The sequence below is a fragment of the Nelumbo nucifera genome, chromosome 3 (genome assembly GCF_055504915.1).
Source record: "Nelumbo nucifera cultivar China Antique chromosome 3, China Antique-T2T, whole genome shotgun sequence".
NCBI classification, from domain to species: domain Eukaryota; kingdom Viridiplantae; phylum Streptophyta; class Magnoliopsida; order Proteales; family Nelumbonaceae; genus Nelumbo; species Nelumbo nucifera.
Genome location: NC_142651.1, coordinates 12,422,411 through 12,449,342, shown reverse-complemented (window position 1 = coordinate 12,449,342; position 26,932 = coordinate 12,422,411). Strand labels below are relative to the sequence as shown.

Here is a 26,932-nt window from a genome sequence, read left to right as displayed (position 1 = left end):
AAGTTGAATAAATAACCGGACCCCTGACCAAATTCCGGGCATTGTCCCTTCTCCTCATAGTTCTTCCCCCTTTCTTTTCTCCATCTCTTTCCTTTCCCTCTCCCAGCCCCAACCCCACCCCACTTCTATCTCCCTCTTTCTGTATTTCTTTTCCTCCTCTTTTTCTCTGAAAAAATAAACTGAAAATTTATTTAAAATCTGTTTTCCTTTTATTTTTATTCATACATGTATGATGATGGGCTGGGGCACTGGTTCGCCATGTCCATCTCGCCTCAAAATCCAGCCTTTTTGGGTCTCCGCATCTGTCTTCACCCTAACGACTCTCTTTTCTTCTTCTTCCTTAACTCGATTTCTTCCCTCTGTTTTGGTCTCGAATGCAAACCCTCGATCTTTCAGTTAATTCCTTCGTAAGTAATTCCAAGCCCCTCCGTCATTCGATCTCCCTCGATGACGTCCGAAGACGCCTCGGCGGCGATCCCCAATGAGGGATCTTCGCCCGAAGAGCAGCCGCGGAACAATAACAGCAAAAACAACAATAACGGCACCATAACCACCACCACCACTACCAACAACAACAACAACCACACAGGCCGGAAAGAGCGTCCGCCACGCGCATGTACCGCTCGTTCCTCTGCTAGGCTTTACTCCTCTGCCCCCGCGGTCGAGCGCAAGCCTGGTCCGTCCAAGAAAGAGAAAGAAGAGCAACTTCAGCAGCAACAGCAATGCAGCAAGATCATTACACCGCTCCTTAACGAGCCTCCGCCTTCGCAATTGCCGCGCTGGAATCTCCGGTCCATGTGGGAGTTAGCCTCCCTTCTTAACTTCTTACATGTGAGTGGTGAAAGTTTCTATCTTCTTTGTTTTTATTTTTTTTTATTCTAGTTTTGCCGTTCTAGGGCTCAAGGTTGTTACTTTTTCTCCTCGTAGGTTTTTAGGCCGCTTTTGAATATTTCGGTAGAGTTCTCGGCGGAGGAGCTTGAAACTGCTTTAATCACCCCGAATAGTACTTTGGATGATATACACATACCTTTGTTAAAGGTTGGTACTTCGGTAGTAAAAAATGCAAAGTTTTTGTTTTTGGTATAAGAAGAATGATTATCTTCTTACGCCTGAACTCTCTCTTAGAGAAATAGTCCATGCGTTATGTTATGAGAGTTAAGTTCACGTGTCATAGGGTTATTTTTTACTTCTTTTTCGTATGTTGTGATTATTCATTTGGTCTTTATCTAGCTCTTGTTGATACAGGTTCTCAAGCGTTCTTAGTTCAATGTCCTTTCCAGTGCTAGTTCTTGAATTTAACACTATTATTGTCATCACAACTTTTCCATCCATCTAGGGTGTCAGGAAGACATTTATGAAAATTCTAACAGTTGACTTCCTTAAAGTTTTGATTTTTTTCTCTCATGTATCCACAATTGTGTCTATCTATCATCAGTTCAAACTGTAACTTTACTATCTATTGTTTCTTGATGTGTTACCAGGATGCTTAATTTTGAATGTAAGAAGATTGAAAATGTTCATGAGTCACTGGCTCAATAAGAATGCACACATCAGTTAAAAGATTAGAACCTAACAGTAATGTGCAAATACCACATTTATGTCAATTTTAAAAAGAACCCCACAATCCATGAGCTTTTCATGATAGGGTTTATGCGGCAATGTTAAATAAACCTTCTGATAAGAAAATAAAGAAATAATTAAATAAACCAAAATTTATGTAAGTCATTTCTTCACAAATCATAATAATATCATCTGTTTAGAAGGCAGTTACCTGAAACACAAAGTCATATGGATAAATATATTCTTTCTTACATGATAACTTGGAACTTTGAACATCACTAAATGATCATTATATCACAATTCATAGTGTACTATATTCACACCTTATTCTGTTCCAACTTTTGATGTGAAACAAGAGCTGTCTAAATAAATACATTTAGTTGCAATAGATGTGGAAGCTTCACAAGGGAAAATGGCTGGTCCATGGGAGTTGAGATACATGATTGGAGAAGCAAAGCACCTATAAGTTAATGAAAGCATTATATGATGTTGAGCTCTCAAGGGAACAGGGTTCTTGACTTGCATGTATTGTTTCCTCTTACATGAATGTACATTTTCCTCATATTAATAATTATTTAGTTACTAATCCCAAAAAAGTGGAAGATGCAAAAGTTTACATACAAGCTGTAATGTGTAATTGCATACTGAATACCTATGAAACTACTAAAAATTAACACTGAATATCTTTGAAACCTTCCACCTGCAAACAAACATCACTCCTTTAGACTGAAAAGTTTGGATGCCCAAATTTGTTGGTAGAAGCAAAAATGTCATCCTAATAGCTGCTTCCAACTTGTTCAGTGAGAAGGCCACCTTTACTAAACTTGTTGGCTACTATAAGCATGTGGCCACTAATGGGGTTAGGTATAGGCTGCATGGTTCATATTTGTCAGTAAAATTATACGTGGTAATTGCCCTTCAGGCGATAATTGTATTTGTGTATTTGGTAATGGATGTGCATATTTCTCAATATGCATTTTCTCTTTTACTTGTCATCCAACATGTTTTGACAAGTCAACATATGCATCAGGTTACATTTGCAATGTGATTCATTTAAATATTTGGGAATTCTGGTGATGTCTTGTTTTTGGATTTGAATGACATTCAAAGAGGCTTTTAATGGGAGCTTTTATGTTATTATATGTTTTTCTTTTTAACTAGGGTGTATTAACTTATCAAGTTGAGTCCATCTCCTGCCTCTGGTCATTGACTTTAGGAATACGAAACATGACATTATGGGAAAATACTCCCATGTTTGATGCTTTTGCATGATGATCATCTGAAAAATTTGCTAGTGTACTTTTGCCTAGATCCTTGGTAAGCGCTTGATGGGTTGTTGCAATGCTATATAAATTTTCTGGCTCTTTTATGAAATTACTGACTTCTAAATGCTTGTTTGGAGACATCGATAGAAATGGACACATAATCTGAATTTGATGAAATTTCTGGAGTTTTTGGCTTTAGAAAGAAAAATGGGTTATAGGATTAATAATTTCGCAGTTTGATGGTTGAAGCCAGACTGTAACAATAATCATCTGGCACCAAGTTATAAGTTACAATGTCAGTGCTATAATGATTTTATGTTAAGTGGCTTCCCTAAATGACACTGGAATCTTCCATATGGAAACTTAGTGAACTTCTCCTTACTCTTTATCAATGGATAAAATTTTAGCCAATCATTTGATTAAGTGCTCAAATAAAACCTCTTTATTGAACAACTTTTATATTAACGAGTTAAAACTTTGGATGGCTATTATTGACTAGGCAGAACTCAAATACGAGGTTGGGTACTTGACTGATGTGGACCGTGGGATTGGATGCATCTGATTGAGCATATCTCCTATATGATAGATGGTCCGGGTTACCCACCTGATTTTGTCCATATGGTATAAATAAGTTGGGTCATGTGGGAGAAACTCCATACTTGACCTGATTAAGGGACCCTTTTTCTTCTCTTTCCCCATATGTGTTTGTAGTACATACATGTAGTCATGTATATAAGGTTTGGATAAAAAACAATTATAAAGATAAAAAGTAGAGAAGAAATTGGAAAGCTATGCCTATGCGTTATGCCTCATGCAAAACTTGTACAAAAAGACAAAAGAAATAATAAATAAAGAAAAAAAAGAAAAGAAAACAAAGGAAAGGAAAAGAAAGGGAAGGGAAAGAAAGAAAGAAAGATAAGAAAAAAAGAGAAAAAGAAAGAAAAGAAAAGGGAAGGGAAGGTATATATAAAAAAAAAGGGAAGGGAAGGTATATATAAAAAAAAAGTGAAGGGAAGGAGGTTGCTTCTTTGTTCTTCCTCCCCCTCCTTATTCCTTCTCATTCTCCTCTTAAGGAGGCTTAGACCTCCTTGTGATCGGGAGGCTTATGCCTCTTATGTTCTGAACTACTCCTCGTACCTCTAGGTAGTGGTCCTAGTGGAATGCCTTGTGTCACGCCTCCATGTTTTAAAACATTGTGAGGCAGTTATTAGGACCAATTTGGTTGTATAGCTAAGGATGGGGCTTTATTAAAGAAAGGAAGCATCAAAGACCCTAGTAGTTGGAGAGCATGTGAAAATCCTTTTAATAATTAAAAAGTAATAGACATCACCACACACATGTTCATTTTTAACTAGGTAGGCTGTTCTCCTTCTTATAGCTTTTTCCATTCACAAATTGGAATGAGTCATTTAGGTTAAATATAAGATGATGGATCTCTAATGGTGTTGGGCAAACCTGAAAAGATAATTTAGCTTCATGATGCTGAGAGGCCCTGGATATTTTTGCATTCCCACATGATCAATATTTGTTTCATCATTCCCATCAGGATGTCATTCTTTCTTTGTCAAGTGGTTTTGGACAAGGCAGGCATCACCTTTATCCTTTAAGGAGACTTTCTCAGATTCAATATTGCACTGCTGCACTTTCTGGTAGTGCTTATCTCTTTGTTGCCAGGATGCTCATATGTGCATTTTTGATATTCAACAGGAAGTTGTAATTTGTATTATTGTAGAGGTTTAGTAGTTGTGTCTTTGCAGTTTTTGGACATGCTTCTATTGGCCAGTTGGCAGGTGTCTATCTTTAGTATTTTACTTCTGTGCTTGTTTTAGAATTTGTATAAGGTGCCTCGAGGTGAGATACATTCAAAATGCCTTGTGGTTCATGCTAAGAAAAAGAAGCTTAGACTTCCTTTCGCAGCTTACTACTCTTGAGGAGGCTTAGACCTTTTTGCATTCAGGTTGATAACTCATGCATTCTGAACTATGCCTCATGCCTCCAGGTAATGGAATGGCTCAAATCATACCTCCATGTTTTAAGACATTGCTCCTGTGTGCAAATTACCTTTTTTTTGCTGGGTTTGCATGGAAAGAACCAATCCAAAGGATAAGTAGTCAATAATCAATCAGAAAGGAAATACATCTGTTAAACCTTAATACTGCATTGCTGTGTTGCATGCACTTTCAAATATTTAACTTATCTTTGAATGTTTTGTTTTGTTTATTAGTCTATTGTGGTTCGTTTGTTGACACAAGAGTTCACTTATATGTGCTTTACTATGCTTGCATTTCTGTTCCTGCATATGGTTGTAGTTCATTTTAATACATAAAATGTTTACTTCTAATCAGTGGTCTCTTTCTCTCTCTCTATCCACCTTATGATTCTCTATTGCAATATGACCTTGTTGTAATGAAGCTACTTGGCATGTATAAGTATAATTTGAGGAAACTTTTGTATGCTTTATAGTGTGGAAGAAGCAGTACTAGTACTTGTTTTACACATCTATCATGTTTTGATGCACTTGTAGGCTATTCCTCCTGTTACACGCATGGCACTAGGGCGTGCTACTTGGGTTACAGTGTTATGCAGAAAATTGAGGGACTGGTGGCATTGGGTATGCAATTCTAGTACTCTTCTTTTTTCCCACTCTCCTGTCATTTGGCCATGCTGCAACATGCAGGATGCAATTTTCTTTGAATGTTTGAGCTTACATTGCCTTGTACTTTATCACAGGTTGCTGAGGGTGAGCTACCAATTGTAGCATCGCATGGGTGAGTAATATATTATACACAAAGTATACAAATATGCTAATACTTTTACCTCCACATTAACATGCATATAATGTTAATTTTGTTAAGGATGGAGGTTGAAGTATACAAGACATTAGATCCTGGGACTCGTGTAGTGATTTTGAAAGCACTTTGTGACATCCGTGTAGAGGTATTATTACATCCGGAATTAATCCTTATGGTTTATCCTCTTCCCAAATGTCTACTTTTGGCCCCGCTTTTTGTCTGAAAATTATTGACTGATATTACAATTTCTTCTCAAACCCTTAGTCGGTTCTTCTAGTTATATTTATCATTGTGTGCATATGTGTATGCGGGCATGTAAAGATTGAAATGGTTGACCCTTGCTCCTCATTTTGCAGCAAGAAGATATCCGGAATTATATTGATAACTCTATAAAGCATGGTGTTCAGCTTTCAGGATTTCGTAAAGAACGAATTGGTGGTGATTCACATGGGGTTTCATATTGGTAAATTAAATAAATGTGAAATTTAACCTTTTTAACATTCTGATATCAAGCATAATAAACAAAATTTGGTGCAAAGATTTCATATTTTGTTTGATGGATTGTGATGTTTATATGATGTGCATTTCTCATTTGCGTAGGTATGAAGATGATCCTATTGTTGGTCATCGGCTCTATCGGGAGATTAGAAAAATTGAGGTAAAAAAGCCAAAGGGAAGGGGGATGCCATCCTCTCCGATCATATCTTGCCAGTGGGAAACAGTTGCAACCAACTTAGATGAATTCCAAGAAGTTTCAGTAAGTTCTAGTTTTGATTTTTCTTCTTATTGTTTATTTTTGTTGACAATTTGATGCTACTGCTGGACATTCTATCTCATGAGAACTGTTGAGTTTTGAGTATAGTTTCATATAGAGAAAATTACCCACAATTAACTTGTTTATAAATTGTGGACAGCCTGCTTGATGCAAGCTTGAAAGACCTGAGAATGCCTCTTTTTAACCCCAATGCAAGAACAACCATCTCTTTTTTCCAATGACCAAAGTTCCCTGTCTATAGAGTTAAGATGAGCTTTTCTTATGTATGGAGTTAATTTCAACTTGTACCTTCAATAATGGCAATATGGATCATGGTGGAAAATGGTTTGGTTGTAGAGAACAGAGATAATGGTAATTGTAGAGACAAAAATGGTTGTGGCCAATGGAATTGCAACTAGTTATTTAAGACTACTTTTTAATCAAAAATGAGAGGAGAAATGTTGTAGTGCAACAAACCAGGCAGAATTTCTTGGTTCCTATGATTTGACTTCATTGATTAAAGAACTTGACTGATTATATAACTTGATCTGTTGTTCCTTTTTGGAGAAAAGATCACTTTTTCTTCTATCTACCTTGACAACAAGGTTTTAAATTCATAAATAAATTACAATAGTTGCACAACTCCATTGAGTAACAGTAACAGAAGAACCACACATTTCCCCTCTTGACCAAAGGACCAATTATTTCATAAATAAATAAATAAATCTATTTCTCAAAAAATTCATAAAGAATGAGCTGGCAAAATCCATAGTAGTTGACTTTAAATTAAGTATCTAAACTCATAAAAGTCATCACAGATTTCCTAAGGGAAGCCATATGTCTCCATAATTACTGTGGTTTGTGGAACATCCACTTCATTCCTTTGGCTGAGAATATGGTACTTGTTGAATTTCTATTAAGAACTTCCAGACCTGTTGCCAACTCAAGTTCTTTGAAATCTCAATTGCTGTTTTTATATTTTTCCACACATGATATTTCTTGTATAACATTTGGTGACCTGTATTGCTCAGGTCTCAGAATGAATTTTTATCCATTAAAACATTAGTCTGTGCAGAATAAGGACAAGTTGCTAGGTATGGTATTACTCTCAATGGGAAGGGCATCACTACTTCTACAAGGAAGCTTAGGTTTTATTGTGCATTTGTCAGACTTACTGGTAAACGTAGGATCTTTGAGGCTTGATTTCATGATAAAAACAAATAATCAAAAGGTTGTTCAGGATATCTATTTTATGCATTTTTTCTAGATGAATGTTTGATGATTCCAATAAACATTGAGATGTAGGAAGTGGAAGGGGACTCATTATTGGTCATCTCTTGGGCTAAGCAAGTAAACTCAGCACCATGAAAGTATAGATTCGCATTCAGGGAGATTGACTTACTGGCTAAGAGCTTTAACTCTACATTTGGGTGGACTAAAAGGACAGCAAATGGATTGGCAGACGCTCTAGCCAAAAAAGTAGTTGATAGGCCTTCTCTATTTTGGGCAAAACTGTAGCTGGCTCTGTTAAAAAAGAGGGTTGATTATCCTTGTATTCTGGGACCTTTCAATATTGTTATACTCTGGAAAGTACTTGTAATCTGTTAATTAAATTAATAAAAATTATAAAAAAAATATGGGAACATTTTGAACCTTCCTCAGTTTCCCAGAAATGATGCAAGTGAGAGCAAGTTTTGAAAAAAAAAATTTATTCTAAATATGTGTGTTTTCCTTCACTGCTATCGGTTATTGATGGCTATATTTTGCTTTACTACTCAAATCGAGTTGAGCCACCTAATCATGTCTGTAGAGATTTAGAATTGTTGCATGCCTATTTATATTGCTGTTAGTATGTTAGCTGGATTAGTTGGTAGTTATTTTCTATTATTTTTAGCTTATGTAAGCAGTAGGGTTAATACTAGTTTTTTACCTTGTTTTAAATCATTAATATAAATAGTTGAGTGGGCAGCAATCTTAGTTATGACCCACACTCTTCTCTGAATCTTTTCTCCTCTTCGTGTTCTCTCTTCTTCTTCTCCTCTTCTTCTCTTCTTTTTCTTTTATTCTCTGCATTATTTCTTGTTTAATTCAGATCTAAACTAAGACTGATTGTAGTCTTACTAGACAACTTGGTATCAGAGCCAACCTAGGGTTTCTCATGTGAGTCTAATCAGGCCAATTGCGTGAGAACTTCCTAGGTTGGGAAGTTTTAGCAAAAATAAGTCAATTGGCTGGTTCTTGGAGATTGCTGGTGGAGTGCAGCAGATGCCCAAGGGATTGTAGAGCCTTGGAAGGTGTCCAGTGATCAGGAAGATTTAGAGGAAAGAAAGAAAATTCAAGATTAGGGTTCAGACTGTGGATTGGAGGTGGCAGCTAGACTTTTCTGGGTAAATTTCAATTTGTTTTTGAGATAGACTTCAATCAGAATTTGATTTGAGTAATCTGGAATGAGTGGTGAAGTTTTCTATTTTCTCTGAATTTTTTACGGTTTTTTCTTGACCTACGACTGGTTCTCAGATTTAAACCCTAAATTTATGACTGTTGTTAGTTTCTGGGTAACAGTTAGACCTGTCTCAGTACTTCAGATTGAGTGATATTAGTATCTAGAAGTTTATTAGGCTTGTTCCAATATTTCTGGGTGATTGCTAGACCTATTTCAACCTTCTAGGTCGGCTGTTAGCAATTTCTGGGTGTAATTACATATGTTTCAGCATTAAAGGGGTTTCCTTTTGATAAATTTCTTGAAAGAGATGGCAGGAATGGAGTTTAAAAATCAAGGGGAAAGTGTTGCAATCAAGCCTATTCTTAGTGCATAGTGAGCAAAGTAGGAGAAAAGTTATGTTGCAATATCCTATGGAATCAGCCTTAGCAGCAGTGAAACCAAAGTTTGGGGGTGACAAGGAGAGGGATATGGAGGATAAGAGGGAGTTAATATGCGAACATTGCAAGAAATCGAAGTATACCAAAGGCACCTGTTGGAAGTTATATCCACATCTAATTCTAGCAAAGCTCATAAACAAAAAGGGGAATGCCAATGTGGCTATCACTATTGATGGTGCACCCTCATCCAGCACAAGAGCCACATCCCTAAACACTTTGGCTGTTGTCCGAGTTGCTCTGACTCAGTTGGAAAGTGAAGTTGGCACTTAAGCATTCTCATCTCAACCACTAGTTACAACATTTGTTACTCCCACTTCAGCATCTGCTCATTCAGGTACAAGGGCTTCAGCATATCATGCCACAACCCCAAGTAACAAAGAACCTTGTTGTGTTATAGATTCAGGTGCATTTGACCACATGATTGGCCTGTCCTCATTGTTTACTACTCTATCTTTATCTGGGGGGATGTTTAACCAATAATAATGCCCCACATCAGTCATCAGCCATCAAGTGTAGATGCCCCACAATCACTCCAATCTCTAACTCTGAGTGCACGGCTGACATGGAGCATTAAGATTAAACAACCCCTAACACACTCATCAAAATGTAGCTAATCCAAAGTTGCATTGGTGCTGTCCTATATATCCCTTGCCTTTGCTAGATCAAGTTATGTTTCAACAGTTGGTTGGGCAACTACTCTATCTTTGCCTCACACGACCGGACATTTCTTATGCAATCAGTGTTGTTAGCCAGAATATGGATTCCCCCAGAACTACTCACCTATTTGCAGTTGAGAGGAAATAAGCTTATTTGAAGGGGTGTCCAGGCAGAGGTATACTCTTCAAGGATAATGGTTACATGAAAATAGAAGTTTACACAGATGTTGATTGGGCTGGGTATGTTGATGATAGGAGATCTACCTATGGGTATTCTGCTTTTGTAGGAGGAAATTTTGTATCTTGGAGAAGTAAGAAACAAAATGTTGTTGCTCACTCAAGTGTTGAAGCTGAAAATAGATCTATGGCAAATGGTGTGGCTGAAGTATTATGGTTGAGATTCCTATTTGATGAGTTGGGTATTGCTTATGAGAAGCCCTTGGTGCTGTATTGTGATAATCAGGCAGCTATTAACATTGCCCATAATCCATACATCGCTTCCAATATGCAGCTTGCAGATCTCTTCACTAATGCAGTTACAAAGACCAAATTGGAGACCGACTTATGCAAGTTGGAAATGACTAATATCTACTCCCAATTTGAGGGGGAGTGTAGAGATGTAGAACAATAATGTGATCTCCACTGTTGCATGTCTATTTATAATGCAAGTTGGAAATGACTAATATCTACTCCTAATTTGAGGGGGAGTGTAGAGATGTAGAACAATAATGTGATCTCCACTGCTGCATGTCTATTTATATTGCTGTTAGTATGTTAGTTGGATTAGGTGGTAGTTATTTTCTGTTAATTTTAGCTTATGTAAGCAGTAGGGGTAATACTGGTTTTTTACGCTGTTTTAAATCATTAATATAAATAGTTGAGTGGGGCGACAATCTCAGTTATGACCCACACTCTTCTCTGAATCTTTTCTCCTCTTCGTGCTCTCTCTTCTTCTTCTCCTCTTCTCCTCTTCTTCTTTTATTCTCCGCATTATTTCTTGTTTAACTCAGATCTAAACTAAGACCGATTGCAGTCTTACTAGGCAACTATATCAATGAACTTAAATGGATCTTAGGGTGATCCTGGTTTCCAAGATTTAGTTGCTTCTGATATGATGCAGTCTATTTATTTACTGTCCTCCTTCCCTTTTGAAGCTATTCCTTTTAAAGGAAAATCATCAAAGGGTTTGATGATTTAGATAGTTGAGAACAGAGAAGTGGGTAGGTTATTGATGGATGCAGCTTAGGCAACTCAGGGCCATATGGAGTTGGAGACATGGTTAGAGAGGGATGACATAGGAAACTTTTTGCATAGCTTCTCAGGGCTGTTGGTAAAGGAAACTCTTTGATAAAAAACTTCTAGCTTTACTATGAAGGCTAAAAGTTAGCTGCAGGTGAAGCTAGCTAAATCTACAAGTTTAGGAGGACTGTCAATTTGTATGTTTTCTAAAGAATCATAGGTTCAAGTGTCATAAATTTATTAGCAAAGTTCAAGGTTAAAAGAAGGGGACTGTCAAGTGGTGGTTAACTGGATGATATCTGGTCTAGGGCAGAAACACCGTGGGTTCTAAGGTTTCTTGTTAGAGAAGCAGAGGCCTTGGCTACACATCTGAACTGCCTGTTCAAAAGGGCTCCAAGATTCATTAGCTAGATCTGGGGTTACAAAAGATAACTTTGTATTGGGTACACGGGGGCTGGGAGAAGAGTTGTACAATCTTATGTTGTTAAGTGTGGTCGAATGGCTAATGGATCTTTGTACCTTGCACTTTATTTGTTTGGATTTCAGGGATATTTCTTTCCAAGTTAATGGAATTCTCTTTACTATTGTTGATAAAAAATGAGTAGGTTATTGGTTGAAAAAAACTGGGCCTAACTACTAATTTCTTCTTCTTTTTTTTTTTAGTTGGGTTACCAGCTTTCCCTAACCATTTCTTCACATTGGATTTATTTATTTTATTTATCTGGGGGAGTGGCACTTTGATGAAGATGCTAGGAGCTATGTATAGCATAGAATGCAAGCTACTTTCTGTTCAGAAGGTCATTTAGGCACCTTCTGAACCCTGTTTGTCTTATGCATGGGAGAAAGATAATATAGGCTGAAAGAACTGCATTGGAGATAAAATTATTAATCCTATTGATGCTAAATTGGTAAAATATCCTTTCTTCTGAAATGACAATTTTTTTGGCACTATTCCAAGCCAGAATTGGACCATAAACTGGGGGGTAGCGGGTAGTCCACCTCAAGATATCCATACAAATGTAATTAAACCCAAATTCTATACCAGTGTTGGTAGAGTCCCAATTTTCATGCACTTGATGGCTGTTTTAGGGGATGTTTAACCAATAATAATGCCCCACATCAGTCATCAGTGATCAAGTGTAGATGCCCCACAACCACTCCAATCTCTAACTCCCGAGTGCATGGCTGACATGGAGCATTAAGATTAAACAGCCCCTAATACACTCATCAAATGCAGCTAATCCAGATTTGCATTGGTGCTGTCCTGTATGTCCCTTGCCTTTGCTAGATAGTCAACAGCTTGTTTTCTTCTTGATAGGCATGCTTGTATTTTACCAACAAAACTGCTTTTCTAACTTGTTCTTAACAATACTTAATAATGGATTGATATTCTTGTTTGGTGAAGGTGTAAGGCACTTTGTTCTAGTATGATGGTCAATGACCTTGATATTTGGGCAGACAAAGTGGGAAACTTTAAGAACACAAGTCCAGCAGAATGGGGAAAGATATACTTGTTAAAAATGGGGTTTCCTTTGTTTCATGTGAAGGTTAATACTGTTATTATTAGTGTCAATAATGAACAAAGGGGTTTAGTGTCTTCAGTTTGTGAGATAATATATATCAAGTTGCTCTTCTGTTAAGCTATCTGGGGAATCTAGAACTAAATTTCTATTGATGCATGAGTTTTATCATGTCAGGTTTCTGTGAGTCGATAAACTATTTGACATTAAGTTACAATTTGAAGAATCTGCTCCATGTACTGAAAAGATTTTGCTCATTTTGATTTTCTTATTTTTCTAGACTGTTTAGTGCCCCAGAATAGCTGCTTCTCCCTACTAACACCTTGTCTTACTAAGGCATCCGCCAAGCCATTTGCTGGATTATCTCAATTATATATTGTTCTGGCTGTTCAGGAAAGTATTGTAGGAAATTGGGAACATCCTTTTCCTGGAGTATCTCAATTGTTATCTGTTCACTTAAGATGTGTATGCTTTAGGAGTTTTGACAAGGGATTTTCACTTAAGTAGTGAGCTTATGCTTTGCTTGCTCAATGTTTCTAAAACTTGGGCTTGTGCTAGATTTGGCTCAGTTAATTCACAAACTGATTTTTGGCCCATTCAAGCCCATATTTTTTTTATCGCGCCTGCAATAAGAGTCACACAACTAACATATTTTATGGGTAGGAGGCAATTTATTAAAATGAAAGAAATAGGCCAGCAGTAAGTTGTAATATACATATGTATTATATCTGATATATCAACTCGTGTTGTCAGACTCAGGCTGGACCAGATGGTTGAACAGGTGACCCATTTACCTTTTTTAGATCCTAGTTAAATGACGGTTTCCGTGGTTCGAAATGGTGATCCCGTGAGCTTTCTAGTTATCTGTTCAGTCAGAGTCCAAGTAAATGATTAACTACATAAAATTGTATGATATAATGATGGATTTGCTTCTTTTATTGATGGGCCTGGATCTCCTGAAAGCAAAAATTGGGTAACCATGGCTGAGGTGGTTGCTCATGGTGCACACTTGAATGCTATATTCATGGGGAGAATTGCCTGCCATAAGGTGGTTGCTCATGCTTGGTTTGGCTTGGCTCATACAAGCTTACCTAGAAAACAAGCCAATAGTAGATTTGTTCATTTGCAAACCTACATGCAAATAGTGCCTATTGAAGAATCAGGTCCCATTGGGCCTTGTAGCATTTTGATGCTACTGTTGGCATGTGACATGGGTGCACACAGATATTTAATTATTAAATACTTTAAAAATAATATAAAAGTAAATAGTCTAAAAATGGGCAAATCTATGATGCCAGAAAGTTATGATACTAGAAGATCTTTGACCAATCAACTTCCCCCCTCCCCCTTGAATTTTGATTAACACCAACTAATGAATTACCTTTTATGTTACCAATGATTGGTTATATAGTTTTCATGCCTTTCAGGTATGAAAATGCTACAAAAGAACTGGTGTTTATCTCCTCATGCCTGTCTTTTGTGTTATGCAAGTGGGAAATCCATACACCATCTATTAATCTCCTATCAGTTTCTGACCGGTATTTGGGACTAGATTTTCTACCTTTTTACATGTAGATGGACAAAGCCAATTGATGTTGAACCCCTTTTTAGAAGATCTTTTTTCCTTGGTGAGAGAACCAAGAGGACTAAGGTGATGTGCAGATGCTTGCAGAAGGCAGCTTTGTGGGTAATTTGGGGAGAGAGGGACAACGGATTATTGTAGGAAAAGAAAAGTTCTTTCAATATTGTTGTTGAGTTGGTCCGGTTTGTTTTTTATTTAGTTAGGAAGTTGTTGGGCTTTAGGCCCATTAGTTTATGTTTTTTTAAAGTTGTGACTGTTCAGCTATATTAGTAGCCGCCCTACTAAGGGCATCCTTGTAATATCTCATCCTTTAAGTTAAGTATAAATATAATGAGAGGTAGGCGGCTAGGGTTAATTTTATAATCCTGGTTGACTTCCTACTCTTTTCTTCTTCTCCTTTCTTCTCTACTACTGAAATCTTCATCTTCCCCCTCTTTCCTTTCACAAGAAACTCGACTAAATCTGCAATTAGTGATTTCTACTTGGTATCAGAGTGGGTAGAAGGTTCCTTGAAGTTGTTCTCTCATGTAGCCCTAGATCGGTCGACTGCATGGTGATTTAAGAGGCTGATCGAAGTTCTCAGGTAAGCCCAGTTTTCGGATTTTTTTGGTGGATCTGTGTGCCCTATAGCTGGTCTAGGGTCTCTCATCAAAATTAGGAAAAACTGGAGAAATGGCTTGTCATGTTTCTGTTGGACTCTTCAATTTTGACCTAGGAAGTGGCACCCTAATTTTTTAGGGTTCCTTGGAGTTTTTTGTAAGGGGCGATTCAAGTCCTGCCTGATTTGGAGGCTTCTAGAGAGAGCGACTACCTCTTCTCTCTCTTCTCCCGTCCTACAGAAAATGAATCTTTTGTGGGAAGAAAGTCTAGGACACCAGAAAGGTGTTGTTGGTTCCAAAAAGTGTTTTGTTTTGATCTTGTTGCAAATTTCAGTTATTTTCTTTACTTTTTTTGAGAAGCATGGAGGGACACAGAGTTGAAAATAAGCCTGGGAGTGAAATGAGACCAGTGGGAGGAGGTGCTGGAGACCCTTTCGGGGCTGGGACCATTACTACAGTTAGGTTGGATGGTGCAAATTACTTAGAATGGTCACAATCTGCAAAGATGGCCATTGGTGCTCGTGGGAAATTAGGGTATATCACTGGTGAAGAGGTGAAACCCGGAACTAGCAACTCCCGGTGGGTACAGGAGAATTATATGGTGATGACTTGGTTGTGTAATTTCATGTTGCCCCATACAAGTAAAAATTTTTTATGGGCAAATACAACTAAGGAAGTATGGGCTGGGGTTGCAGAAACCTATTCACAGAGGGAGAATGTTGCTAGGGCTTATCAGTTGAGAAATCAGATTATTTCTACAAGGTAGGGAGATAGATCTGTTGTAGCCTATTTTTCAGCCCTTAAAACCCTGTGGCAGGAGATTGACCATTTAGAGACATTTGCTTGGGAAACCACTAAGGATGCAGCTACCTATCAGAAACATCTAGAGAAGTATAGGGTGTTTGAATTTCTTGCTAGCCTTAATCCTGAGTATGATATTGCACGACAACACCTTCTTTCCAGGGACAATGTTACTTTCTCTCAAGCATATGCCTTTATGTCAGGGGAGGAGTGCAGGAGAGATGTGATGATGAAAAACCTTATTCCTGATCAGTCTGCCATGGTAAGTGCTATGAAACCTAAACAAAGTGGAGATCGGGGTGGCAGTGAAATCAAGAAGGAAGATAAAAGAGATTTGATCTGTAACTACTGTAAGAAGCCTAAACACACAAGAGATACTTGCTGGAAGCTTCACCCACATCTTGTGCCGACTAGATTGAAAAATAAGAAGGGAAATGCACACATGGCAGTTACTGGTGACATTCCAGTCCCTCCTACTACAGCTGCTCTGGAGTCTATTGCAACTGCTGCAGTAAGGGCCGAACTTGAGAGGTATGGGTTACTTCTGAACCAGCGGGATACAACCAGTTCCAGTTCAGCCGCAAGCGAACAGCAAGGTACAGGTGGCACTAGTGGAGTCTACTCTACTTTGCTCACACAAGTAGTTCACACGTCACTGCAAATTATGTTTCTACTTCAGGTAAGGAGGGACCTCCTTGGATTATAGATTTTGGAGCCTCATAGCACATGACCTAGAGCTCTACTATTTTTTCAACTTACCAGCTCTGTTCTGGCAGAGATAGGGTCTCCACAGCTGATGGATCCCATGTTCTTATTGCTGGGAAGGGATCTGTCAAGATTAGTGATTCTATTTCTCTTCCCTCTATCCTTCATGTTCCCAGATTGAGCAATAATTTGTTATATGTTAGTAGATTGACTAAGAACCTGAACTACTCAGTAATTTTTTCTCCTGGTCATTGTATTTTGCAGGATCTGGATTCAAAGTGAATGATTGGGAGTGGTCGTGAAGTGAATGGAGTCTACGTCCTGGATGTACTTCCTCCTCATCAGAGTCATCATGTCAGCAGGGATAGTGAGTTGGGGTTTGTGGGTCAAATTATGCTTTGGCATAATCGTTTTGGCCATTTACCTTTTTCTTCTTTGAGTTTTTTGTTTCCAAAACTTTTTGAGTCTGTTAGTTTGTCAAGTCTAGAGTGTGAAGGTTGTCAACTTGGAAAGCATTGTAGACATTCATTTAAACCTAATAATAAAAGATCTTTCTTCTTTTGATGTTATTCATTCGGATATGTGGGGCCCTTACCATCAGAGTCATCATGTCAGCAGGGATAGTGAGTTGGGGTCTGTGGGTCAAATTATGCTTTGGCATAATCGTTTGGGCCATTTACCTTTTTCTTCTTTGAGTTTTTTTGTTTTTAAAACTTTTTGAGTCTGTTAGTTTGTCAAGTCTGGAGTGTGAAGGTTTTCAATTTGGAAAGCATTGTAGACATTCATTTAAACCTAGTAATAAAAGATGTTCTTCTTTTGATGTTATTCATTCGGATGTGTGGGGCCCTTACCATGTTCCTTCTATGGGAGGCTATCGCTATTTTCTCTTATTTGTGGATGATTTCTCACAATACTCTTGGATTTGCCTGATGAGATCCCGCGATGAAGTACCATCCTTGGCGAGGTAATTTCATCAGATGGTACTAACACAGTTCGGACCAAGAATAAAGGTGTTCAGATCCGGCAATGCCAGGGAATATTTTGAAAGACACCTTGCCTCATATCTGTTAGAATATGGTGTTGTCCATCAGAGCAGTTGTCCCTACAGTCCATAGCAGAATGGTGTTGCAGAAAGGAAGAAGACACATTGTTGAGATTGCAAGAAGCATGATGATCACATCTACAGTCCCAGTTCGGTTTTGGGGTGATGCAATTCTCACAGCAGTATATCTGATTAACAAGGTGCCCTCTCGTATACTTGGATTCAGCACCCCATTCAGTCTCATTTTTCCTCAGGGGGAGATGTTTCATATTCCTCTCAGGGTGTTTGGGTGTGTCTGCTTTGCATATATCCTTGGTCCTCTTTGCTCGAAGCTTGATTCCAAGGCAAAGAAGTGTGTCTTCCTTGGATATGCAGAGAATCAGAAAGGGTATTGCTGCTATGATCCAGTCTCTGGGAGCCGGTATGTTATCATGGATGTCACCTTTTTTGAATCCACGTACTTCTTAAAGAATCTTTCTAAGGGGGAGTGTTTTGGGGAAGTGAGTCAGCAGTCTATTCCTCTCCCAGTTCCAGTCCCTGTGTCTACTCCTGTGCTTGACCACCACCCTGTGTCACCTACCTTGCCACCTCCTTTGCGTTCTGCTTCTCAGCATTACTTACGATAGAAACTTCACAAGGAGGTTGATTCACTACAGAAGAACTCACATCACTTCTTATCGATTCCTTGGAGACTCCAGATTCGGCTGACATGGATTCGGGTATTCCTCTTGGTCCCGCTACTGTTTCAGTTCCCATTGATCCTACAAACACTGTTACAGATAACCTTGATCTCCCTATTGCTCTCAGAAAAGGGAAGAGAAAGTGTACTGCTCATTGTATTTCACAGTACTTATCCTACAGTGGACTTTCTTCTTCGTATCGTGCTTTTCTTTCCTCTCTTGATTCAGTGCCTATACCTAAGGGTGTTAGTGAGGATCTCTCCAAACCTGAGTGGAAGACAACTATGCAGGAAGAGATGGCAGCTTTGATTAAGAATCAGACATGGGACATTGTGGATCTACTAGAAGGCAAGGAGACATTTGGATGTAGGTGGGTTTACACAGTAAAATATAAGGCAGATGGAAGTATAGAAAGGTACAAGACAAGGCTTGTTGCAAAAGGGTACACACAGACCTATGGCATTGATTACTTAGAGACCTTTGCACCATTTGCAAAGATGACCTCTATTCGGATACTTCTTTCTCTTGCTGCCTCATACTCTTGGTCCTTGTTTCAACTTGATGTGGAGAATGTTTTCCTAAATGGGGATCTGCAAGAAGTGTATGTGGATCTTCCTGCTGGCTTTTACAATGATACTGAAAAGGGAAAGGTATGCAGGCTCGAGAAGTCACTTGAAACAATCTCCTAGAGCATGGTTTGACAGATTCAGAAAGGCCTTAATTGCTTTTGGCTACACTCAGACTCAATCCGATCACACCTTGTTTGTGAAGCGAAGGGGATCTTTGGTGTCGGTCCTAATTGTTTATGTGGATGATATTGTTGTCATCGGGAATGATCTGAGTGAGATTGATGGTCTGAAAAGGAACCTACATAAATTTGAAATTAAGGATCTTGGAGAACTGAGATACTTCTTAGGCATTGAAGTTGCAAGATCAAAACATGGAATTTTTATCTCTCAAAGGAAGTATGTCTTCGATCTTCTTCAAGAGACAAGGAAGCTTGTAACAAAGGCAATCAACACCCCTATTGATCAAAACCATAAAATCAATGCATTAGAAGGTGAACCAGTAAAGGACATTGGGAGATGTCAAAGACTTGTGGGTCGGCTGCTATACTTGTGTATGACAAGACTAGACATTTCCTATGCAGTAAGTGTAATAAGTCAATACATGCATGCTCCACGAGTCCAGCATTGGGAGGTAGTTGGCAGGATTCTTGCTTATTTGAAGGGACACCCGGGCAGAGGCATATTGTTTACTGATCATGGATAGTTGAAACTAGAGGCTTATACAAATGCGGATTGGGTAGGATGCCTTGATGACAGGAGATCAACTGCAGGAGTGTGCACCCTTGTTGGGGGTAACCTTGTCTCATGGAAGAGTAAGAAACTAACAGTGGTGGCAAGATCAATTGTTGAAGCCGAATACAGGGCGATGGCACATGGAGTTTCAGAACTTCTCTGGATCCGTTCCCTGTTAGAAGAAATTGGTGTACAGGCAGAAGAACCTATGATGCTATACTGTGATAACCAGGCAGCAATTAACATTGCCCATAACCTAGTCCAACATGACTGAACTAAGCACATTGAAGTGGATAGACATTTTATCAGAGAAAGGGTAACATCTGGAGAAGTTTGTTTTCCATACATTGCTTCTGATCTGCAGCTCGCTGATGGTCTCACAAAAGGTGTTGCAAAGAACAAGCTGGAGCATGATCTACGCAATTTGGGAATGTGTAACATTTACTCCCAACATGAGGGGGAGTGTTGAGTTGGTCCGGTTTGTTTTTTATTTAGTTAGGAAGTTGTTGGGCTTTAGGCCCATTAATTTATGTTTTTTTTTTTTTTAAGTTGTGACTGTTCAGCTATATTAGTAGTCGCCCTACTAAGGGCATCCTTGTAATATCTCATCCTTTAAGTTAAGTATAAATATAATGAGAGGTAGGCGGCTAGGGTTAATTTTATAATCCTGGTTGACTTCCTACTCTTTTCTTCTTCTCCTTTCTTCTCTACTTCTGAAATCTTCATCTTCCCCCTCTTTCCTTTCACAAGAAACTGGACTAAATCTACAATCAGTGATTTCTACTATGGTGAAGGAAAATGTACAGAGCAAGGCAGTGCATTGGATCAAAACGATTTTTTGGGGGTAATAAAAAAACAAAACTTCAAAACCCACACAAACACTCTAAGCCGATCTAGCCTCAATGAAACCAATAAAACCAGAAACTACAAAACACCACAACACAAGCCCCTTGGCAACAAAACCCCAAAAGACAGCTCAAACAAACAAAACTCAATAAATAAAGCCATCAAAGACGAAGTACAAAACCACAACAAACCCCACTAGCAAACATCCTTACTCGACAAGACCAAAGCCAAAAAAATCCACAGAAACTACGACCTTTGATCCACTAAACCACTAAAATCTTCTTGAAGCTTTCTTGAACTTTGACACCTTCCTGTTTGGTCCAATTCCAAAGCGACTCCCTTTTAGTCTAAAGCCTTTGAAACCAAGACATCCCTATGTTTTCTTTGATTAAGTCTTCTATTTGCTACACCAAACTTCCTGGATTCCAATGAACTTTTAGGGTTCTCATTAATCCTTTCCACCTGAAAATCTCCACCATTCTTCCTTGGGCATCTTGTAGCGATCCTCTAGTTCTTGAAACATTTTTCTCGTAAGGGTTCACCTCCCAACACAATTAGACCCAGCATTTTACTTACCTCAGCTGCCGCATCAACCACTTTGTTCAAGTCAAATGCCTTGACGATATAGTGTGTTTCATCAATAAGAACTTATTCAGATGCCTCACTTAAACTCTCAACTTCATCAAAAGAACCATCATCTTCTTGTAGGGTTGTCAATGGGTTGGGTCTGGGCTGGGATAGGGTAGAACCGGTCCTGAACCGATAAGAAATATCAAGGTCCCAGAACTGAACCAGACCCTTAGGGTCTTTAACGCCTTGAGGCGTATGCCTAGAGGCGCTCCCAAAACGCCCTGAGGCGTACGCCAGAGGCGCTCCCAAAACGCTCTGAGGCATATGCCAGAGACGCTGATACCTCTGAGGCGTACGCCTCAGGTGCTTTCATGAGGCGTGCTAGAGGCGTACGCCTCTTGCGCCTCATGCACACTTGATATGAAAATATAGGAAAAAAAAAGAAAAAAGAAAAAAAGTAAAGGAAAGGAAAAGAAAGGGAAAGAAGAGGAAAGGAAAGAGAAGAAAAAAAGAGAAAAGGAAAGAAAAGAAAAGGAAAGGGAAGGGAAGAAAAGATAAGGGGAAAGAAAATGGTTTGCCCCCTGCCCCTTCGCTTCGACAAGACCCCCCCTTTGAACTACTGTTATGCATCTTTATTCTTCTTAATATAAAAGATTTTAATTAAAAATAAAGAAAAAAATGAGATCCCCCCTTCCTCTTCATCCTCCTAACCCCCCTCCTCTTAAGAAGGCTTACGCCTCCTTGTGTTCGGGAGGCTTATGCCTCTTGCATTCTGAATTACACCTCACGCCTCTAGGTAGTGGAATGCTTTGCGTCACGCCTCCGCGTTTTAAAACATTAATCGGGTCTGACCTGATGGTTCCCTGCGAGAAGAACTAAAAAAAACTAGGGCTGGCAAACTTCCAATCTCTATCAAGTAATGGAGATGAATCACAACCAAACTATAGATTTTTCTGTTGTAATGTTGAACAAGACAAAAAAAGACACTAATTTCAGGCATGAGACATACCTGTCGATTGCCACACAGACTCACTGTTGCAATGCTTTGTCATCGTTATTTTGCCTAAGATTCCACTGATCGGACTCCACCAGTCATCATTGTTGCTGCTGCCTCCACCAGCAGATGTTACTGCTACTTGTGGCCTCACGTTCTTAGGTACACTCAATAGTCTGGTACAAATTAGAGTTTGGTTTCTTGGAGTTCAATAGATTTGAGGTCGAGCGAGTATTGAGATTGAGTGAAATTGTGAAAGGGAGAGTGAGAGTGATTGAGTGAAAAAGTGAAGAGATTAAAGGAATAATGGAGGAAAAGGGGGAAAGAGAGGAGGAGAGAGCATACCTGAAGCATGACACTTGAAGACTTGGAGGTTGGAGTCGTCGGTCGATACAAGAGAACTGAGAAAGAGAGGGGTAAGGGAAATGAAAAGTTTTGGCGTTTTGCTTGTTTTGTCTTAGGGTTTCATTTCTTCAAAACCTTGGTGAAATGATCCTTTTGGACATTTAGAAATTATAAATATTATATGTAAATTCATTGAATATATATACATCGGTTCGGGACAGGGGAGAACCGGTCCCAACCCAATAATAGTTGGGACCAAAAAAGGAACTGGAACCGACCAAAGAGATAGCTATCCTCTCTTTTGTGATGATCTGTTAAGGAACTGACAACTGAGGTATATTAGCTGCTACACCCATCCAAAGAGTTGTGATTTTTCTTTTGGGTGGTCCCCATTACTGTAGGCAAATTAAGTTAAATTTTGATGGTTGCAGCCTGGGCAATTCAGGGAATTCTGGAAAGGGAAAGGGGGTATCAGAGATCCTAATGGGAGCATCATGGCAATCTTCTCAGGGCCTATCTGGTTGGGAAAATAAGGGCAGAACTGCTAGCAGTATTGCATGATCTGAAGTAGGCAAGGACCCTAAATCTAAGAAATATCACAGTGGTGGGGGGGATCCAACTGTACTGGGCCTACTTGCACATTGGCTGAACCAAAATAAGCAGGGCCCTTGGAAATATTGGTACCAGTTGAAGGAGATTAGAAAGCTAGTGGCTGAAGTAAATGCAAGATTCCTCTGGACATACAAATCGACAAGTTGCCAGCTGATGCTATTGATAGGCAAGGGATAATCTGGGCACAAATGTTTTGAGGTAATCTGTTGTAATAATGTAGAGGTCTGGGAAAATGTAATCAACCCCACATGGATAGTTGGTTGAGGCTAACCATTCTGTTACAGCTGTGTACTTTTAAATTTGAAACTAGATATTACAGTTACCCTAATAAAATAAAATAAAAAGTTTGGTGTTTAACTTTAACTCCTTACTGAATGTACCTTTCATCTGATATTTGGTTCTCAATGCATTTTTCTTTCTTTGTCTTGGAGCATCAGCAAAAAGCTACAAGTATTGTGCGTTGTGCGAATGTCATGATGTCCAAGCACCTGCCTGCACAACTAGACTCTTTGAGGTTTCCTGATAACACCTCCTGCATTGTATCTGATCTGATTAGGAAGGTTGCGCAATGACGTGCATCACAATGTGCAAGGTTTTACTTGATAGTGCATGCTGCTGCACAATGACGTGCACTAGAAGAGATCTGGGAGTGTGACGATGCACGCGTTGCAGCGCAACGTCTGTTGAGTGCCCCTTGATCGCAAGTGATGTGTGTTGTGTTGGGTGCCCTCGGCAACATGCCCGGTCGCACTTGCGGTAGGACTTAGATGACAGACTTCGGTGCCAGATAACTAATGATCCTCCTAGATAATGTACCAATTTGTGTTTAAACCATCATTTTTAGTGGAACGTTGTAGCATTTCACCATGTTTGCACATTTGCATTCCTTTGAAAGGTCTGAGCTATATAACAAACTATTCCTTTAAGCAGAAGTGATGCTTATTGATACTGTGAGATGTCTAATCACTGTCAGTTCCATTGGTTACTTAGAATTTGATTTTTGATGACCATGAGGCACATAGCACAGCTAGCTGTACTACCTTGGAATTTCTTGCAATATAATCCACTAGTTGATTTACTGATATTCTAATCCATCTGAACGAGTAGTTAATTCTGAGAGCTGAAGAAATTGATTCTCTTATTAGACGTCAAAAATCCCATGGTTATGATTGCCTTTTAGTAACCAATCATTTTATCTGCCATTTAGTGGACAAAAAAACACTTTTTGGTAACCTATTGGTTCATAATTGTCAATTTCATTTTTTACTTGCAATTTTGTCTGAATGTTGTTTCTTGTTATATATTATTTTATTTTATTTCTGATTCTATGGCAACCTTATCATGCTTGTCATTTTTGTCATATTCTCCTAAATTTTTCTGCCAAACATACGAAGGCAGGCTCTCTCTCTCTCTCTCTGCTGCAATTATACCTCTTTTTTCTTTTTTTAATGATCTTTACCTCCTTTATTTGACATTGTGCATTTCTTCTCAGGAGAAACTTTTTTCAAGTAAAAATAGAACAGAAGTTGCAGTTGGGAAGAAGCTAAAGATCGATATGCTTCCGGAGATTGAGAAGGTTCACAAGGTACTCACGTAGTTTAACTGGGTTTTAAGGATTCAGAAACAGAAGTTGTCTATTTGTGAAGCACATACCAATAACAACTAATTACATTCTGTAATTGCTGTTTATACAGAGGAAAGAGAGACTTCTGAAAAAGCAGCATCGACAGGCCCTACTTCTTGATAGCTATTTGAATGCAGATGGGCTTGCTGCAGGACGCTCCCTTCGTGACAGAAAACCAGTCACCTATACTTTTGGTAAGAGGAACTATATAAGTAAAGAGGGAAACATTATTGGGCTTCACCTTTCCAGTATCCTACTTAAAGAGGAGAAACACAGAAGTCGGCATCAATCATTCTGTACACCTTTTGACAGACATATTGGCGTGATACATTTAATATTCTTAGTACTTATTGACCTCAACATAGTACGCCTTAGTTTACTGTGTTATATAGTCTATTATATGAGGTTATCTATTTAGATAAATGATTGGCATCTGAACAAATTTGCAGATGATTTTGATCGGTCAATCAATGAGGCTATTAAAATAACCAAGTATGGTTCCTTCCTTGTGCTTCATGTTTTGTTTCTGATGAAAAGACATTTTAGTTTTGCTACTCTGATATTGCCATGACGTATATCTATTTTATTGCCCAATTGCTATATTTTAGGCGAAAACAGCCCTCCCCAGAACATGTTTCTAGAAGAGAAGCTGTTATGAAACACGAGGCCTCAACAAATGGTAGATGGAATGGTCCCGCACAAGCACCTCATCACATGTCCTACGATGCAGCATCTCCTAAATCAAATGATAATGAAGGGGCTGATGGGGAACACAAGTTTGGACATTTGGACCGCAGGTGTGTTAAGACTTCTGTTTTTGATCTTTGAAATGTCTTGGCTTGGTGATTATATATCTGATTACAGAAGTGTTTTTGACATGTAGCAACCGGAGAAGGCAGAGGCCACAAAGGTATTCAGAGAAAGAATTTGTTGAAGCTGTTTCAGATAACGAGGCAGACTTTGACAGTGATGATGATATAGTTGGAGAAGCAGTATATGATGAGGAGTATCTGAGGAGCCGGAAACAGCGGAAGAAGGTCTCTAGCAGCTCTGAGGGAGATGAGGAATACCGTTGGGATGAAGAAAATGCTGAAGATGACGATGAGGAGGAAGATGATTCTTTTAGCAGTGAGGATACTGATGAGCCACGCAGATCTAAGAGTTTTCCTAGTCGTAGTAGTAGGAGGGGAACTAAATTAAAGTCTGTTGATGAGCTGGAGTCAGGTCTGAGACGAAGCAAGAGGGCCACCCGAAACCGAATAAACTATCGACAATATGAGCTGTCAGATTCTGAAGCTGAGTCGAAACCTGAGAAGTCAGATGCATCAGAAGGCAACTCAGATGCAAGCAATAACATGGAATACTCGACGGAAAGTGATGATTCCCAGGTCAATGAAGATGAGGAGGAGATGAAAGTTGAAGAGCCGATTCCAGACTACAATGAGACAGTAGAGGAGCAAGCTGTGCCACCTGAGAAACCAAGCAGCAGCCCGGGCCAAGAAGTCGAGGGTGTAAAGAAAAGGCGATTTCTGGACTTAAATGAGGTTGCTCCGGGTACTGGTTTTGATGATAGTCCTAGTATGCTAATGAAGGATGATGATACTGATAACTTCTGAAGTATTCTCTGAAGATTTGCCTTCTTCTAGGCTTGTGGAATGTGGACTATCTGTTGCTGGAAAGAAAAGCTGGGTTAGGAGTCCTCTTTATCAAGAAGGGTGGGTGTACAATAGATATTTCTAAATTTTGCTAAAAGCCCCTTGAAGGGGTTTATGGCCATCGCGTTCTCTCCTTCCATGGAATAATGCGAGCAGCCACTCCACTCCAATGTAATTTATCCAGGGGAGCACAGACAATATGATGTTGAGAGAGTATTGTGTAGATAGGGCAGCGAAATTTAAATTTTGCATCAAAAGCAATGTACTGCCACTGGATGATGGGATTTGTAGGATGTCCTTGATTGGTGTGTTGTTATCCAATCAATGTACTATAACCCCACCCAACGGAAATTTACTGGCTGAGATGTTCAAGCCACGTGGTTGCATTCTGCAGGATCAAAACAACGTTGTGCCTCAAAGCACTGGGGCTGGTTGGTCTGTTGGCAGAATGATGTATTAGATAACTGACTCTTGTTGTAATGGAACTTTTCTTCACGAGGTAACAAATGTTTCTTTCATTCCTTCCCAGATTTTAAGATTGATGATGTCTTGGTTGGAGTCTTAAAACTTAAAACAGCGTCTACCTGGCAGAATGTCTACCTGGTATGTCTTGGTGATCCATTTTTTTTAATTCACTTATTATGCTTTTAAGCATTTATTGGGTGGAAATGTTTGGTAAACTACTTTCCCCATAAATGCTTATATTGATTCAAATGACAATTTTAACTCTCATTTCATTTATACATATATACAATGGTTTTTACATGTTGTAAACTTATAATATACATTTCTACTGCAGTCCACACGGGTTGCTATGTGGATCCAAATAATAATAATAAAATAATCATAACCATAATAATAAAAATAATAATTATAAATAATAATAATACAACAACAATTATAATAATAA

The 26,932-nt window shown here is 38.9% G+C and overlaps 2 protein-coding genes across 2 annotated transcripts; both read left to right on the top strand.

Moving 5' to 3' along the window:
* LOC104596414 (DDT domain-containing protein DDR4-like) lies at positions 1 to 26,550 on the top strand. The gene is made up of 12 exons (XM_010257568.3): positions 1 to 831; positions 928 to 1,038; positions 5,350 to 5,436; positions 5,556 to 5,593; positions 5,681 to 5,762; positions 5,974 to 6,080; positions 6,218 to 6,374; positions 24,236 to 24,328; positions 24,438 to 24,561; positions 24,817 to 24,859; positions 24,976 to 25,164; positions 25,251 to 26,550. The coding sequence occupies exons 1-12, from the start codon at positions 448 to 450 to the stop codon at positions 25,981 to 25,983; spliced, it is 2,148 nt and encodes a 715-aa protein (XP_010255870.1). The 5' UTR covers positions 1 to 447; the 3' UTR covers positions 25,984 to 26,550.
* LOC148800959 (uncharacterized) lies at positions 13,646 to 16,783 on the top strand. Its single transcript, XM_088902054.1, has 5 exons — positions 13,646 to 13,731; positions 14,094 to 14,156; positions 14,242 to 14,353; positions 15,665 to 16,327; positions 16,618 to 16,783. Exons 1-5 carry the CDS (start codon positions 13,646 to 13,648, stop codon positions 16,633 to 16,635), a joined length of 942 nt encoding a protein of 313 aa, XP_088758180.1. The 3' UTR covers positions 16,636 to 16,783.
* Positions 26,551 to 26,932: the final 382 nt, after the last annotated feature.

What these genes read in the sequence shown, in the direction of transcription:
- LOC148800959 (XM_088902054.1), top strand. Translation starts at nt 13,646, where the DNA reads ATGGCTGAGGTGGTTGCTCATGGTGCACACTTGAATGCTATATTCATG. An exon ending in AAGGTGGTTGCTCATGCTTG is followed by an intron (nt 13,732 to 14,093) that starts GTTTGGCTTGGC and finishes CATGCCTTTCAG; the next exon opens with GTATGAAAATGCTACAAAAG. An exon ending in TGCAGAAGGCAGCTTTGTGG is followed by an intron (nt 14,354 to 15,664) that starts GTAATTTGGGGA and finishes ACCCTGTGGCAG; the next exon opens with GAGATTGACCATTTAGAGAC.
- LOC104596414 (XM_010257568.3), top strand. Translation starts at nt 448, where the DNA reads ATGACGTCCGAAGACGCCTCGGCGGCGATCCCCAATGAGGGATCTTCG. An exon ending in TACACATACCTTTGTTAAAG is followed by an intron (nt 1,039 to 5,349) that starts GTTGGTACTTCG and finishes ATGCACTTGTAG; the next exon opens with GCTATTCCTCCTGTTACACG. An exon ending in TGAGGGACTGGTGGCATTGG is followed by an intron (nt 5,437 to 5,555) that starts GTATGCAATTCT and finishes ACTTTATCACAG; the next exon opens with GTTGCTGAGGGTGAGCTACC.